This window comes from Lagenorhynchus albirostris, chromosome 9, assembly GCF_949774975.1.
Source record: "Lagenorhynchus albirostris chromosome 9, mLagAlb1.1, whole genome shotgun sequence".
NCBI classification, from domain to species: domain Eukaryota; kingdom Metazoa; phylum Chordata; class Mammalia; order Artiodactyla; family Delphinidae; genus Lagenorhynchus; species Lagenorhynchus albirostris.
Genome location: NC_083103.1, coordinates 96,433,757 through 96,452,001, shown reverse-complemented (window position 1 = coordinate 96,452,001; position 18,245 = coordinate 96,433,757). Strand labels below are relative to the sequence as shown.

Below are 18,245 nucleotides of genomic sequence, written 5' to 3'. Positions count from 1 at the left end.
AAGTAATCAAAGATCACTGCCATATGATTCCTGGTTAAACACCATTTGGAATCTAATAAATAAGTGGCTGTAAATACAGGCAGCGAGCAGATTCGTCCCCCCTGAGCGGCACAGCCTCTGCTCTTATTTTTAGCCTAAAGGTGCCTTCAGCGCTACTCTTGTGGTTCAATTTTAAGTTAGTTTCTCTGTCAAATGTCTGCAAAGGGAACCGGCAGGGGCAGGGGGCAATGAGTGGGGCTCAGGTGCGGCGTCTGCCTTCTGCTCTCTAAAGAAATCAAGGCGTCCCAGGGGTCTTGGGTAGAACTCGTTCATACCCACCTTCTCCCCACTCCTCCCAGGGGCTCCGCGAAGGGGAGCACAGTAGGGGTTAAGGATGGGAAGTGCCTAGTGTAGCGGACAGAGCACGGGCTTGGGGCCAAAGAAATCTGGGTTCAAATCCAGGGTCTTGGGGCTTCCCTGGTGGTGCAGTGGTTAAGAATCCGCCTGCCAACGCAGGGGACACGGGTTCGAGCCCTGGTCTGGGAAGAGCCCACATGCCGCGGAGCAACTAAGGCCATGCTCCACGACTACTGAGACTGCACTCTAGAGCCATGAGCCACAACAACTGAGCCCACATGCCACAACTACTGAAGCCCGCACGCCTAGAGCCTGTGCTCCACAACAAGAGAAGCCACCACAATGAGAAGCCCGCACACTGCAACAAAGACCCACTGCAGCCAAAAATAAGTAAATAAAACAAATTTATATAAAAAAAAAATCCAGGGTCTTCCATGTTCTGCATGGGTGACCTCAGTCTCTCCAGGCCTCGGTTTCTGTACCTACAGACCAGACATTATCAAACCTACCTCTGAAGATCGTTGTAAAAATTAAATGATGTAATTTATAGACAGTGATGGGCATATATTAGGTGCTCAGTACACATGAATGTCATTCCATCCCCTGTGATACGGTCCTTGAAAGTGATGGTCCCCCACCCTCTCATTAGATGGAAACAGGCAACATATCAAGAAGGTAAAAAGAAGCCCAAAGTGCCAACGTGCCCATGGTGCCCGGACCATAGTAATCATTGCTTAACTCTGGAGCTGGCCGGTTGGCATTCAATGCTTCCCTGCTTTGTGCTCTCCTGGAGCTCCTTCATGTCTGAGTTTTGCCTTTTCGCATTAGAACATTAACAACAATATAACCTGTTTCCAGAATTTCCCACAGACCCCAGCCCGCTGCAGGGCGCTGTCAGCGTTAAATAAGGACCAAGGGACAGAGGAACAAAGTTGGACCAGCCCTAAAGCCCAGGTCTCCTAATTCCTTACTCATAGCAATACCTTCCTATATCACATGCCTTCCTAAAACACAAGAGGATCTGTTCCTTTCTGGAAGGATGACAAGCAGAGTAACAGACAGTTTGCTGTGACTCTGGGGGGACATTATTCTTTCTAGGCGCCATGGCAGGAAATAAACACATCATTCCAAGCCAAGCCCAGCAGAGCCCACGTGACATGGCTTCAGATAATATTCTGCTTGTAGGTTACTCCTTTAGAGGCCTGACATGTTAAATCAACGTGATGAAGTGCTTCCCGTTACACAGTCCCTTCCCAGCTCTCTCTCTCCTGTGGCACAGTCTCAGTCACAGTCATGTGGCCGTCCTGTCGGGGTCCCTCTACCCATCGAGGGAACGCATTGGCTTCAGGGCTCTGGGCTTGTCTGCTTCTCATGCAAAAGATTGACCTTAACAGGAGTCAGACAATCAGATCAGGGGTTGGGCTGGGGCCAGTTTCCAAGGGCAAGCACAGTCCCCTGCACACAGCACTGCTCATGAGAATGATTTCAAGAGGCTCAGGCTCCTATCTTGGGAGCCATCCAAACAGAGGAACAGAATAATGGTCCCCAAAGATGTCCACGTCTTAATCCCCGGAATCTGCCATGATTCTTCCATGGCAAAATGGACTTGGCAGAGGTCATTAAGGTTACAGACCTTGAGATGGGGGGATTATCCTGGATTATCCCAGCAGGCTCAATACAATCTCACGAGTTCTTAAAATCAGAGAACCTTTTGCGGCTGAGGTCAGGGAGCTGTGATCTGAGAATGACGTGATCCTGAGCTTTGAGGATGGAAGAAGGGGGCCGTGAGCAAAGGGATGCTGCAGACTCTGGAAGCTGGGAACAGCCTCAGCTGACAGCCAGCAATAAAGTAAGAACCTCGACTTTATAACCGCAAGGAATTGAATCCTGCCAGCAACCAAAATGAGCAGGAAATGGATTCTCCCCTAGAGCCTCCAGAAAGGATCACAGCCCTGCTGACATCTTAGTTTTAGCCCATCAAGACCCATGCTGGACTTCTGACTGTAAATTAATAAATTTACCTGGATTAAACCACGAAGTCTGTGGTAATTTGTTATGGCAGCAGTAGAAAATTGTAGTAATAGTAATTATAATAGAACTACTGATAATAACTATTATTTATTGGCCTCCTACTAATTACCAGGCACTGTGCTAGCTGTTTTGCATACATTATCGTACCTAAACCTCAACAGACAGGGTGAGTATTATTACCCCCATTTTATAGTAGCAAACAGAGGCCAAATAATTTGCCCAAGGTCACATGCTGAAACTATAATTCATTTCCAAGTCTGTGTGTCAATGAAGTCCAATCCCACTCTACTACCCTATGATGCCACCCAGAATTATGCTTGCCATAATGTTGGGCAAACTACTATTTTTGCAAGAAACAAAAGAAAGGGAACTGATATTTATTAAATATTACTAGATGCTACACACCATGTATGGTACTTTTCATATCTCCTTTCAATTAACACGATAACCTCCTGCATGCTGAAGTGTTATCTCCAGTTTACAGATGGGAAACTGAGCATGAGAAAGGTTGAGTAATTTGCCTGAAGGAACGTGGCTAAGAAGGGAGAGTCATACTCGTGGATTTTGAATCCGAGGCTGCCTTGTCCATAATGCCTAGGATATGAAGACTTGAATGTGAAGTCCAAGCTCCCCCAGGTGGCCGTCCTCATGGCTTCATGGTAAGATAGGCACTGGATCGAGACCCAAAAGGGAGCCCCGCCCAGGCTGTAACCACAAGCCAAAGGCAACAGGTCCCACCCATCCCACAAGAGGGTGGCCCTGTCCAGCGGCCAGTACTGCTCTATGCGAGATCATTCCTGGGCAGATGAGGAAGAAGTTGATTAAGTAAAGGGAGAGCTCCAATGGGGGCGATCCATAGATACTTACACGCTATTTCATCTCCACCAAGTCCGCTCATTTGCACTTCACAACTAAATTCCTTTAGCTCTCAAGGTTTTCCCAACTGGCTCTAAGGGGGAAATTGGCATTCAACCACCATTAGAGGTAAAGGTCCCTTTAGGTTCAGGAACTCCAAGGGCTCTGGGGAGAGTAGGGAAAATTCCCTACAGATGGCCATCGGAAAGCGCTCCCCTTCCCTGTCCGCTGGCCCGAGGCTGCCCGGTGGCTGCCCAGAGGTGTGAGGCCAGCTACTGCCACTCTGTTCCCACCCAGGCCGTGGCCGGTGCCTCTTTGGAACGAGTCCTTAGCAGAGCTTCCTGCTGAGGCCCCCAGGCCTATCCACTTCCCTTTTCTGTCATCTCAGAGAAAATCCCTCTTCTTTCATCTGTGAGCTGAAAGCTCAGTCTCACGTGGTTAGATCCCTGCCACTGGGGGAAATTTATGAGTGTTGCCAGCAAAGTGGCATTCCCTCCCCTGCCAGTGTCACTCCCTGCTTGAAAGACCATGTACTATAAAGGGTGGGAAAGCACATCTCGGAAGAAGCCACAGGGGTGACACAACCTAGGGAACTTCCCAGCATCCGACTCCTTAACACAGGTACCTTCAGACATGGGGGCAACCTGCTGCCTGCTTTCAAAGAGTGGCATCAGGTCTGGGGTTGAGAGCAAAGTCAGCCTGAGAAGAGCCGGAGCTGGAGGTGTGAGGGCGCATCTCACAGGATGTAGATGGAGACCTAGATGGGCTTTCTTTAGCCAAAAGACGGGTCCACCGGGGCTTGGCGGGCATGGGTCCGACCGGGGGTTCTGAACCTGGAGGCCAGATCCCATCAGGCCGGAGCAGGTGCCTGCACTGGACTGGAAGCAGATGAGGGGAGTGCCTACCTCTGATTTGGGGACACATCCTACCTGGGAAGGAGAAAAGAGAAAACCCATTCAGAGGAGGGTGACCAGGATGACCAGTGGAATCCAAATGCTGAGAAGGAAGGAACGGTCAGATGAATCTGTGAAACAAAGAAGATGCTGGGGGCTGTGAAAGGACAGTGCTTCGGACCTCGGACACGCCGCCCGAGGGAAGAGTGCAAGGCCTGTTCTGTAGGCTCCCGAGGGACAGGCGGAGCTAGGACAGTAGGTGGAAGGCGCAGAGAGACAGATCTGGCTCAACACAGAGGAGAACGGATGGTCGGAGCTATTCAAAAGTGGACCGCGTTGGGCTTCCCTGGTGGCGCAGTGGTTGGGAGTCCGCCTGCCGATGCAGGGGACACGGGTTCGTGCCCCGGTCCGGGAAGATCCCACATGCCGCGGAGCGGCTGGGCCCGTGAGCCATGGCCGCTGAGCCTGCGCGTCCGGAGCCTGTGCTCCGTGATGGGAGAGGCCATGACAGTGAGAGGCCCGCGTACCGCAAAAAAAAAAAAAAAAAAAGTGGACTGGGTTATACTGGGGATCCTTGCCACCATCGAGATTTTGTGAATCTAAGTACAAGCAGACAGGCCAGGTGAAGCACTTGGAGAGTCTGTGGCAGACAAGAAGCAGGCATCCTGGCGAACACAGGCAGCTTCAGGAAACAGCTGGAAGCAGGTGGCAGGGTCCCAGCTGGGAGGCTGGGTCCAGATTCAGGTCCCCAAGCTCTAGGAAGACTAAGACAAGCAAGGCCTGACCAGAGTCCCACGGGAGCTCAGAAACAGTCGGGATAGGAAAGTGAGGTTTCAGACTTGATGACGAGACAGAAACTTGAGCACTGCAATGGCCGTACGGCTGGGGGAGGTGACTCTAAAGCAACAGCTCGACGTCTGGATCTGAGGGACAAAGTAAGACCAGTAGCTGAGACTCATGTTGCTGCTGAGTCATTAACCTGCTGGCTTGGACTTCCTCAGAAGGGGATGGAGATTAGCCTGTGGACCCAGGGTTTGCCACAGGGGTCAGAGAACCTGGGGACAGGAAGCCAGCAGGGCCAGTGCACTGTCCTCGGCAAGGAACGCTTGTTTAGAACTTCCTTTGTGTTGAGTGAGGCCATCATCATCTCTGCCTTCCAACAGCTTTCAAGTTTGAAGCTCCTTTGGACCTCCCTTGGGTCTGCGTCATTCACTCATTCAGTAGACATTTAGTGAGCACCTTCTGTATACCAAGCACTGTCTTACATGCTGGGGAAACAGAAGAGGACAAAACAAAGGGCTTTTTGCCTGATGGGAGCACTCAGATAATAAGCGAATAGGACCCAGTCCGTCAGATGGCGACAAGTGCTATAGAAAAATCAGAGCAAGGAAGAGAGAGACAGAGAGATGGCGAGCAGGGCATGACCTACAGTAAGTGAGAGAGTGAACCATGCAGACATCTAGGTGAAGACTGTTCTAGGCAGAGAGAACACCAAGGAAGCCAGGGGGAGGGGCTGGTGTGGAGTGAACAAGAGGCAGAGGAGTAAGAGATGAGAACAAATAGTCATAGAACAGCGGGGCAGATCGTGGAGGGCCCTGTGGGAGGGACCCCGTAAGGACTCTTTCTTTTCCTCTGACTTGAGATGAGATGAGATGAGAAGGCACTGGAAGAGTTGAGCAGAGGACTGACATGATTCAACTTACATTTTAAAAGAATCATCCTTGCTGCCATTTTGAGAAACAAAAGTGACAGTAAGAGAGAAGCACAGAAACTCGTAGGAAAGCTTTACAGTGATCCAAGGGAGAGAGAATATTGTCTCGGAATGGGACAGCCACAGCGGAGGTGGCCAGAGGTGGTTGGGTTCTGGATATACTTGGAAGTACAGCAAACAGGATTTGCTGATGGGAAGGGTATAGGATATCAGAGAAAGGTGGGGTCAAGCGTGACTTCAAGGATTGGAACCTAAGTCCAAATAGAAAGAACGGTGTGACCATGTATGCAACAGGGGAGACGGTAGGAGAAGCAGGCTTAGAGGGGCACATCATCAGTTTGGACAAGTCAAATTTGAGTTTCTCTTAGACATCCAAAAGGGAATGAGGAGTAGGTGTGTACGTCTGGAGTTATGGGGAGAAGTCAGAGCTGGAGATGAGACTGGAGAGTCACCGCATCAAAAGCCATGAAACTGAATGAGATCACTAGGGAGTGGGGGGAGAGAGAAGAGGTCTAAGGACAGAACCCTGGGGCACATCCATATTCAGAGGTCGGACATACGAGAAGGAATCACCAAAGGAGACTGAGAGCCCAATGAGGGAGGGCAAGAACCAAGATGGAATGAGACCCAGAAGCCGAGAGAGAGAAGCGTTGCAAGGAAGAGCGATAGAAAGACTATGTCAAATGCTGCCTGTGAAATAAGGCCTGGGGACAGATGATTGGATGAGGCCGTGGGGGCACCATGGATGGGGTGAAAATCTGATGGGAGGGAGTCCTATTGATTGGGTAAGAGAGGAGAGGAAATGGAGATAGCTTTGCATAAGAATTCTTTTGCAGAGTGTCTCCGCAATGGGAAGGAGAGAAACAAGGGGTTAGCTGAAGAAGGATGTGGTGTTAAGGGAGGTTTTTAAGATGGGAGATCATTCAGATCCACTAGCCAGTAGCAGGGACCATTACCTCAGTGTGAAAAGCCCACGACACCGGAAAGGTAGAGAAAATAGAGCCCAGTCTCTTAGGATGCTGTTAGGCTGGTGGGACGGAGGAAATTCAAAAAGGTTTTTTAAATGTTTGCAAAAATAGGCGGGTATATGCACCAATGAAGACAGTGCAACCCGTGTGTGACTGAGTCAGCACGTGTACCTCTTGCGCTCTGAGAATTCTGGAAGTAAGAGCTTTCCAAACCGGGTGTGGATTCTTGGCTCTTAGAAAGAGGTGAATTTAAAGCAGGATTTAGAAAAAGGGGAGAGACAGCATTTGGTGGAGGAGTGGAGAAGTGTGCTCCAGGCAGGGGAAGGCTAAGAGATGCCAACAGTGCCATTCCCAATAACAGGTGTCACTTTCCTAGCACTTACTACACGCCTGACACTACTCTAAGTGCTTTCTAGGTAATAACTCATTGAATTCTCATAAAAACATGAGGTAGCAACTACTGTCATCCATGTTACAGATGAAAAACATTGAAGCACTAAGAAATGAAGTTCTCGCTCAAGGTCATATAACTAGTAAAGGGTGGTGCTCGGATTCAAACCCAGGCAGTCTGGTTAGAGCACAGGCTCTGGCGTCCACCTCTACACCATGATGGAGCCTTCCCGAGCCAACCCCAGTGCTACCCAGAACACATCAGGCTCCGTGGTGTCCCCCTTGCTCTCCAGACTCCTATCAGCTTGGAATAGCCATAGAAGGCAACGGGGTGAGTCAGGACAGAAGGGGCTAAGGGAAGAGGGAAACACATGGGGGACCCTCTCACGGGCTGCCCCAGGTGGTCACCCACCCCCAGTTACGTTGGTTTTCCTCCTGAGTCCAGCACGGTGGCACTACCTCCCGGCCAGGGGCTGGGCACGGCCCCGGCATGGCCCCACCGGGCACCTGCTGAGCCCAGACTGGATGAGTGGGCCCCGCCCTCTGCATCACGCCCCTCATCGGTGTGGGCTTAAGCGGCAGCGGACCCCCCACAAGCTGATCGGCCCCGAACTCAGCTCGACGGGAAGAAACACACACCAACAAGACACAGAGGGGCTGCTGGCCAGCCCGACAGCTATCGGCAACCCCCGCCCAGCTATCTGCCCCCGCACCCAGACTAATGAGACCTAAGTGTGACCGCTGTCTTGCCTGCAGCTGAGCTGCGAGGCTGTGGGTGGGATGCGCGGGCCCCGCCGAGGCACACACGTGTCTCCCGCCCACTTGGGCTCACACACACTCAGGCGCTCGGCTGAGAGCAGGCGGCAGCCTCTGTGCTTCTCCGACACCACAGCGGTGGCCGCAGGGAGAAAAGAAACACCCAGACAGGTCTATCCCAACCGAGTAAGGAGACTCAGTAGGGCTTCATGTCTTATCTGGCTTAAGCAACTGTGGCCGAATGGGGTCATGGCTTAAATCAGGCAGAGGGCTGCCTCCACGCTAAGCTCCCACGAACGGCTGTTAATGAGAACACAAGGATAATAGGATGCCTCCCAAAGAGTATGAGAACAGATCGAAGGCTGAGGTATTCTAGCACAGGAGCCCAGCTTGGAAGGGGTCCTGGAGGTACCAGATCCAACCTCTCAGTGACGCTGAACTCTGTCCAGCCCAGCTATGGCCACCTCCAGCTGTGGGGACCGCAGTATCAGAACAGCCCATTTCATCTGTCGGGTAAACATTTTTTTATATCAAACCCAAATCTCCCTCCATAATTATCATCTCTCCCTACAACAAACCACCCTCCCAAAACTAGAGCTTGCTAATGACTCACTCCCCATCCCAAGACTCTTGTAAACCACTTCACAGAGCTGGAGACAGGCTTTTGAAATTCTGACAAAATATTACCATGCCAGTTCTCTCAAATCATGTGTGTCTCTTCCAGGTAGGGCTTCTACCAGCAGGACGGAAGATACTGTGGGTCAGCACATGTGGGGAGGGGGCAAAATGAGAGTCCGGGAAAACCAGGCCATTCTAGCACCAATGGACACAGGCAGCCATGTACCAAAATTATTTGGAAATCAGCTCTATGATCTAGGGCTTTTAGCTAGGGAACAAGAGCCACCTCCCTTCTCTCCAATACCCCTGCTTCTGGGACTTTTCCCAGTTTCCTCCTGCAGACTCACCATGATACGTTTAAGAAAACATAATGTTTCCTACTGTCACCTGCCTGTTCTCTTTAGCTCAGCCTGATTTCACGAGGTCCTGGGCGTCGGCACTCTGGCCCATGGTGGCTTTCCCATCAAGAATGTACTGCTGGGGAACTTCCCTGGTGGCGCAGTGGTTAAGAATCGCCCGCCAGTGCAGGGGACACGGGTTCGATTCCTGGTCCGGGAAGATCCCACATGCCGCGGAGCAACTATACCCGTGTGCCACAGCTACTGAGCCTGCTCTCTAGAGCCCGTGAGCCACAACTACTGAAGCCTGCGCACCTAGAGTCCGTGCTCCACAACAAAGAGAAGCCACCGCAGTGAGAGGCCCGCACACCGCAACGAAGAGTAGCCCCCACTCGCCGCAACTGGAGAAAGCCCATGCGCAGCAACGAAGACCCAATACAGCCAGGAAGGAAGGAAGGAAGAAAAAGAAAGAATGAATGTACTCCTGGGACTTCCCTGGCGGTCCAGGGGTTAGGACTCCATGCTCCCACCGCAGGGGACATGGGTTCGATCCCTGGTCAAGGAACTAAGATCCCACAAGCTGCACAGCCAAAAAAAAAAAAAAGTACCACCAAGAGCCTAGGCTATTCAGGACTCTGCCACCTCAGCTGTCCTCTGGTCCTCTGGCTGGACGCAATAGGCCAGGCCCCCTTTGTCCCTGCCTGGGACATGTCCTATCCTCTTACTCCCCTCCACGCGAGCTTGCGCAAGCCCCAAACTCTGTGAAGCTCAGCGTCCTCTGCCATAAGATGTGTTTACTTCTACCGACCTTGCAGCTTGCTGGGGAAACTGAATTAACACGTGTGTAAGAACATGTTATACACTGTAAACCGTGGCACCAATGTCACCAGGCAGTTGGGAGTCAGGAATCCTGGCACTGCCACAGTGGCCTTTGCCAACTCACTTTGCCTACTGGGACCCCAGTTTTTCATATCTGTGAAATGGAGCACCTAGGCCTAATTCATCCCTCACTTCTCAGCAGAAGAGACTGTGGCCGGAGCCTGTAGTTCACAAGTGGGTTCTGGAAAGGCTGAGAGAAGATAAACGTCCTCCAAGTATCCGGTGTGGTGCTCCTGGCAGAAGACCAAGCAGCAGGCGAAGACAGATGACTCCACATGGTACACTGGCCTGGATGCCTTGCTAACGGCAGCCAAGTCTCCCTCATCCCTCTGAAGATGTGGTGGCAGCAGGGGTGGGGCAGGAAGGAGAGGAGAGACAGCCTCGTGCAAGCACACATGCAAGCAGACACCCTCACGGACGGTCTTTGGCAAAATATTTACTCTTGCAGATACGTATTTTGTACACTTATTGTTAAATAAAACCAGTTGGCATTTTTGAGCACTGACCAATATCTGGGAGAAGAGAAATTTGAAAACTGACAGGTCAATTCAAGATTCAAAACTTGCCATTAGATAGTTCATCCTGCAAACATTTCCGAAGAAGTACCCCTATGGGCCAGGCACTGTGCTACACCCAGGAATACAGACATAATAAGAAAGACACAGATCTCCTAAGGTGTTCGGCAGGGGAGGGATCTGTGTCCCAGAAAGCTCTGTACATGGATTCCGTCTCTAGATGACAGATGAAGGAGAAAGTCATCAATTTCTATTTGTCACTAATGTGAAAGACCAACTGATTGCTTATATGGGTGACTCAATTTGGCAAAGAGATCAAGAGTTACACACTGCTCAAAATCTCATAAATCACATCACGTGGTCACAGTATGAAGGGGAGCCCACTACTCAAAAAAAACCCACAGTGAGTCCTCGGCAAGGCACAGGATTCTGTTGGTATATTTGGATCTTGGTGTGTCCGATATATTTAATACATAGCAGAACAGGATAAGAAAACCAGTGCTTTTTATTCCTCCCCCTTGCCTCCCCCAATTCTTTTATTATCTTCATCTTCATAACATTTGAATGTTCTATGTTTAACATTCTCTCTGCAGGACTTGGAGCTCATTGAGGGAAACCACCTCAGTAAAAAATGGGAGTTATAAAGGGCTTGGGGTCCTAGTAAGACGGAGTGTCAAATAAATCCAAGCTCTGGCTGCTTCACCGCACAGGGGAAACTTCAACAAGAAAGAGGTTCAATGGCTACAATAACCTGCTGATGTCTAGTGCCACCCACGCTGAGCAGGACTTTGTACCACCCTGAGCGAGCCTGTCAAATCCCCAGGCCTCAGTTTCCTCATCTGTCTGATGGACTTCGTCTGGGTCCTTAGGAAATTATTTGGGAGTAGAAGAATCAAAAAAGAGCAATAGACTAGAAAAGCAATAATGATTCCATCGTTCAATTCCTTTGCCAGATAGAACACAATATATTTAATGTGACTGCTGTGATAATGGGATAATCCCACATGTCTCCAGGGGTGCAGAGCTGCAGTACAGCAAAGCAGAAAGAGAAGCTTTGGAGACAGGTTCGAATTGCAGCCTCTGTGTGACCTTAGATGAGTTATTTAAACTCCCCAAGCCTCTGTTTCTTCATCTATAACACCTGGCCATTAATTCTGATGTGAAGATTGCCCGAAATATGTGAAACACCTAGCACAGTGCCTGGCAGAGAGTGAGGTCTTTCCAAGTGGTAATTATTGGGGGGATCATTATTATTTAGCACTGTGTCCTCAGTGTTGGCACACAGCACTCAATAAATACTTGTTGAGTGGATTCATAAATGAATAGTTGAATCCCCGTTTTTACCATTATAGACAAAACTTGCCTTAGAACCCAATCAGGATCTCCAGCCCATTCCTCTTTTCCCTTTTAAGTAAGACAGATAGATGGACGTTTTCTCTTTCTCCTCCTTCTCCTTTTTCTTCTACCTCTTCCAATAAGTCTATCTCTTGAAGTACAGGGAAGACCAGAAGAAACTTTAGAACAATGATGCTGAACGTGCTCTTGGGAGACCACATCTCGCAAGGGCCGTGGACTCACCCACCCATCCATTCACTGAGTTTGTGTGATATGCTTACATACGTCAAGTGTCGGGACCTGTGTTACGTGGTCGATCTCCCTTGGAATTCAGAATCTGGTGGGAAAATGCCATAACCCTCAGAGCACAGCCCAGTGAGTGTGCTGGAACAGGGGAATGGGAGAATGGTTGGAAAGAGATGATCTGACTGCCACCAGCCCCGCCCCCTACTTGCTGTGTGACCTTGGCCAAATCACCACCCCCTCTGGGCCTCCCTCCTCATCTGCGAAATGAGCAGGTTGGAAAATGGAATCCATAGAATCCTACGGTTCTATATGATGATGATCCCTTTAAGTCATGGAGGGCTGAAGAGATGGTGAGGGTGGTCTTCTCGGGGCATTTATTAACTGGCGGCTCTCACAGTCATCACTCAGAGGACCCAGAGGGACAGAAGCAAAATCAAAAGACATTTTCAGAAGATAGATGGCTGAAACAGGTTGACATATGTGTGAGAGTTTGGGGAATTTATGTGGGCAGCCTCGCCATCATAAATAAAATCCCTTTCCCTCTCCCAAAGCCTCATTCGTTGAGTAAACACCGGACACTGTAATAGACAATTTGGCTGTATCTCCCGCCCCGTGCCTCACTTGAATGAAAACCGGCAGTCCCACGGCAGGGTAGTGGGCTCGCCACCTCTTTCCAAACATCCACGTTGTCACCAGCTGACAAGCGGGGCGGGGGTTGGAGCAGGCGGGGCAATTTATCTCCGAGATTCCCGGTCCCTCCGTGCAGCCTCGCTCTCACAGCCATCTACTCTGAGGCTGGAGGTTTGGGAGGAACCCCAGAAGAATCAAATGTGGGGAGAAGTGACCCGTGGGAAGTGGGGGAAGGAGCAGCAGCCCCTCCCTTTCCTGCGAGCCCCTGGAGGACTTGGGGGACCCGTCGCCATCAACGCTGGTCCAGCCCATCTGTGTGCAAGGCTGCCTGCCGCTAAGCACAGCTACTTGTGTTTTCTTGACCTACTTCTCCTCCCATCCCTGCCCTACTCCACATCCCCTCTGGAGTCCGTGTAATTAGCACCTTTCCGTCCATAAAGCTCCCGGCTCCCAGGATAACCAAGGAGACAGCAAAACAAGCCCTGGCATTGCTGTTGTGGCTTTTCTGTACTTTCCTCTCTCTTTGTTGGCTTCACTCTGCTTCCTGGCCTCTGGAGACTAGGCCCAGTCTGACCTTGCCAGCCAGCAGGGCCCCTGGCTGGAGATCAGCTGGACGTGGCCTGGCATGAACCAGAACGAGTGCCAGCAGAGAGGACAGAACTGGACAAGCATTGTTCCAAGTGTGGGGAGGGGAGCCTGAGGGGCCCTTTGAAGCCCTCCACTGTCGCACAGCAGGCCAGACAGGATCTGTCAGCTCCACTTTCTGCTTCTCTCCCGGGGAACAAGTGTCAGGAGAGCCGAGGCCGCGAGGAGCTGCCAGTTCCGGCTCAATCCCTTTCCGCTTCCCATTAGCCACAAATGGAAATGGATGGGTGACCGCTTTAGCCACTCATTTAGAGGAGAAAACCTCACAGCAAATGCTGAACAACGAGGCATCTTATAAATTACGCATCTTAAGGACATGAACTGTTTTATATCGCTGCTAAGCAGAATTAAATTAGGTTTTGAAGTTTCAGTAGAAGTGAATGGGGAAGAGGGAGGGAAGATTTTATTTTTAATTCCTTTTTTCAAGTATGCAGAGTGGTGACTGAAGGCAGGATGAGGGAAAGAACTGAGTCACTGGTCTTTGTTTCTGATTCCAATCAGCTGCCACTGCATAGGCGCAGAGAGACGTGCCCATGTACCCACGACGGAACACGGAGTAACTCGGGGACCTGCAGCTCAGCCTCTGGCCCATGACGCCTGGCCTTGCCAGGGCCTCCTGACCACCCACACCACCATCATGCCCATCTCCGGGACCTCAGGACCAGTCCTAACTGCAAGTAGAGGAATTCGGGAGCTTGCGGCCCAGTCCTTGGGATCCTGCATCGTGATCTTCATTCTAAATCATCCTCTAACCCTTTCAGGTTCAAGTTTAGAATCCTGCCTCACTCACAGGATCCACTTTCCCCCCTTCCCACCCCAGTCTGGGCAGAGGGGCTTCACGTGCGCCCCCGTCTGGATAACTTGCCTGGTGTTTGGGTCCCTCTAGGGCTGTTGCCTGGCCTTGCCCGGGGTTCCTGCCACTGGACTGATCTTCTTGTGACCAACACACCTGCCTGGATTTCTCACTGCTGTGCCTCACCTGTCTGTCCACAATGACTCCCTTCCCTATACACATGTACACACCCCAATCCCTGATACCCCACGTCTATCCCAGGCCATCAGATGACCACACAGTGTCTGCTGGACTGGACTGTGTCTCCTTGTCTCTACAGCTGGGGCCATGTCCCCAGGACCCGGATCAGCAGGCAGTGGCCCAGCCTGAAGTTAAGGAGCTTTGCTCAGTCTTGGAGGTGTTGGGGGGCAGTTGATTTCTCAGGCACTCCTGGACCCCGGAAAGAGCCAAGTCTTCCGCCAGGCACGGGGACACTGATGGGGCCAGTGGCGGCAGTGCCTGCCCACACCCAGAACGGGCACCCCCATGACAGCAATGACACGGGAGGGAGCTGGTGGACACACGCCACTGAAGTGCCCTGTCCTTCCCCTCCAGAACCAGGGCAGGGCGAGCAGACACCAAGGCAAAGGCCCTGCCAAGCAGCTGGGTCAGGGGCACCAAGAACACTTCATCTGAACACACCCTCCAGGAAGCTTTCTTGGATTGATCAGAGGAGAGAAGAGATGATCTCTGCTCTGCTCTCTAGCCCCTGGATTTGGAAGCCCCATGGCCATTCCCACCCTCCTTCACCTACAGCTGTGACCAGCTGAGTCCATCACAGACTGCAAAAGGCACTCAACGTCGTTTTTCTCATCACAAGAGGAGCTGGGCAGCTTGAGCAGATTGTAGCTGTCAGCCTGTCGGCTGCCCCCCACCCCCCGCCACCAACACCCTTGTCCCAGCCAAACTCAGGGAGGGCAGAGTGCAGGGTCAGATGTCCCCTGCGGACACCTGGGGTGTGGAAGGGGCATCGCCCAGGGCTGGGCTGCCCCCAGGGTGCCGCAGGGGCAGCACTTACCAATCCTCAGGGAGTGCGGACTGCAGGCAACCATCACGAGCCACGTGGGAAGCAGCACCAAAGGCGCCCAGACGCGGGGCATCTTCTATGAATCCTCATGGAGCCCTCTGCTGGTCTGGGCATGACATAACTCTGCGGGAGAGCGAGGAGCACGTGAGTAAGAGTCCTATCGGCCCAGGGGCCCGAGCTACCACCCACACGGCCTCTGTGGAGAGGACCAACACTCCCTCCATGAATCGCTGTGCCTGTAGGGGAGCTCCAGGCCGGCTCCAGGCCTCTGTCCTTCCTGCCTCTGCCCAGACTCACAGAAGCCTCAGGTTCTAAAGCCATCCCCCACCCCGACCGCCATCAAATCAGGGGCAGGAGGGTGTGACTGTGGTTGAATGATTCATAGGGCTCCACTTTTTTAAAAATGTCTAATTGGGGATGAAAACTTTCATCTGCTCTTAAGAACAGGAGCCATGGGTGAGCAGAAAAGGAGTGGGTGGGAAGGTTAGGCCATCGTCCCGGGCACGCCACATGCCCTGCTCTCTGGAGAGTGATGCTGGGGAAGTGATGGGTTCCAGTCCAGCTCCGCCACTTGCCAGCTGGGTGGCTTTTCTCGGTCACTCAACTCCATTTCCGCTCAGGTAGACTTGGCATAACAACACGTGCCTGGATGGGTTGAACTGAGGCCGAGGAGGACACAGGAGAGGCCTGGCCTAGAGCAGGGGCTACACAAATGTCAGCTCCTCCCTGGCCCAGATGGGAGAGGTCGCTTCTCAGCAAATACTGAGGGCAGAAGCGCACATCCCAGGTCATCAGCTGGTTTCCACATCTGCTGAAAACGAACCCTTCTCCATCCTTCCTCCACCAGCCCCTCTCCCTCCTGAGGCCGGGGTCAAAGCCAGAACCTTGAAGGAGCTGCCTCCCTGCAAGGCAGCATGGGTATTGTCCCTCCCTGAGACCTCCTGGCACCCTGAGATCAGAGTCTGCAGGCCACCAGCCCTGCCCCATCACTGGGGTGAGGGAGGGGCTGGTGAATATGCAAATATGCTAAACCAAGGTCACCTTTGGTTAGGAGACTAGTATTAAAGTGATTCATCCCCCCACCTCCAGACAGACAATCCGATAGAAAAATAGGCAAATGACTAGAACAGACACTTCGGTAACGGTATATCAAAAGCTCTTGGAGCACACTTGGGAAGGTATTCAGGAAAATGCAATTTTTAACTGCAATGAGATATCATTATACACCCACCAGAATGACTTTAAAAAAAAAAAAAGATACTATCAAGTGTTAGCAAAGATGTGGAGCAACTGGAACTCTTCTACTGTGTCAGTGGGAATGTAAGTCAACGTAACTGTTGTGGAAAACTGGTCTGTTAGAGCTTTACACATACCCTAATGTCCAGCAGCTCTACAATAGGCATTTCCAGTAGAAATGCATGTATACACTCACCAAAGACATACTAGAACGTTCACAGCAGCACTCTTTGGGTTTGCCCAAACTGGAACCTAGCCAGATGTCCAGTAGCAGAATGGAGAGAGACATTGTCCATTCATACAATGGAATCTTATATGGAAATGAAAATGAACAATCAACAACTCCGTGCACCTGTGTGGATGAATCCCACAAACATAATGTTGAGTGGAAGAAACCAGGCACAAAAGAGTATTTACAGTATGATTCTATCCATAAAAAGTACAAATGCAGACACAACCATCGTGTGCTGTAAGAAGTCCAGCTAGTGATGACCCTTGCAGGCGGGGGGTGACTAGAAGGGGACACAGGGGGTCTTCTAGAGGTGCTGATGACATCCTGTTTCTTATTCCAGGTGCTGAGCAAAGTGTGCTCAGTTTGTGAAATCTCGTCGAGCTGTACGTATCTGATGATAATGTTCACTTTTCCGTATGTGTGTTACACTTAGTAAAGATTTTGTTTTATGACAATCCCCCCTCCCCACAGAAGCTCGGTGTTGCAGCCTGACCCAGTACCTCGCAGCTTCCTGCACACAACTAGGGCCCTCTACCTGCAGCGTGCTCCTCTCCCCCCGACCCTTGCCATGTGCAGGGGCGGGTGCCTCTCTATGCCATCCCAGCAGTGCCAGCTTCTCAAGGGCCAGGACTGTTTCCAGTTTACTGCTGTATCCCCAGAGGTTATTTATACAGAACAGGTGCACAGGAGATATTTGTTCAATGGATGGAGGGTCTCAAGCCACTGCCTGCTATAAGGAGACAGAGGAGAATAAAGGATAAAGGATTGGACTGCTGCAAACCTGAAACTAACAGAACATTGTAAATCAACTACACTCCAATAAAATTTTTTTTTTTAAAAAAGGATAAAGGATTGGAGCAAAGGCAACTCTGCTGTTGGCAAATCAGGCCCAGAATCTTTGTCCCTTAATCCATGGGTGCCGATGCAGGAAGAGATGAAAGCAAACACAGTCTCAGGGGAAGCTTGGCATTCTTACCCGTTATGGGTAAAGTCGACTGTTCAGTGACTGTCTCCCCACTAGAATTCAAGCTCGATGGATGTGGGACACGAACAGAAATCCTGTTTGTCTGTCTTCTCAGGGCCCAGAACGGTGCCTGGCATATATTACAGCCTCAATAACTATTTGTTGAGTGGCAAAATGAATGGACTGTCAAAGAGGAAAGAACTGTAAAAAAATGGCTAGGCTATATAAAAATAATACTACATATAATCATTTCTGTCAAATGCCTTCCATTTATGCCCAGTCAGCCCGCCGCACAATAATTATTATGCAGACCGCTAAATAGGTTTCAGATTAGCCTGCGTAAATTTTATTTGATGACAGAACTACACTTAATCCATGCAGGCCTGACAGTCATTGTTCATGGCCCTAAAGGCTGGCTGATCCTGGAGACCACATGTAAGGACAATGGCTGAGGTTTTGGGCAGCTCTTGGATACAAAGATGAGAAATAATCTCCTCCCAAACCTTATAGGGATAAAAAGAACGATCATGTCACATGTTTGTAAGGCACAAGGGCTTGCAAAATTCTTTCCATAGTCTTTATCTTATTTAATCCACAGAACAAGCTCTATTATTGACAAGGAAGCTGAGCTCAAGAAAGGTGTCTAGCTCAAGGTCAACACAGCCCTTACGAGGCAAAGCCAGGGCTAGCCAGGTCTCTGACTTCGCTGGGTATTCTTCTGTCACTTACCTATCTGCATATGAGAGCAGATCATGAAGCTTCCAGATTCTTTAACAAAAAACACAAAGAAATTTGAGGTCTTCTTTTC

At 50.8% G+C, this 18,245-nt stretch overlaps 1 protein-coding gene across 1 annotated transcript in view; it reads right to left on the bottom strand.

Annotated features, from left to right (window-relative positions):
• The window catches only part of GRIK4 (glutamate ionotropic receptor kainate type subunit 4), a 311,751-nt gene extending 296,673 nt beyond the window's left edge, over positions 1 to 15,078 (bottom strand). Inside the window, exon 1 of the mRNA XM_060157982.1 lies at positions 14,997 to 15,078. Within this exon, the coding sequence (XP_060013965.1) occupies positions 14,997 to 15,078 (82 nt within the window). The remainder of the gene's footprint in view (positions 1 to 14,996) is intronic.
• Between the last annotated feature and the right edge of the window lie 3,167 nt (positions 15,079 to 18,245).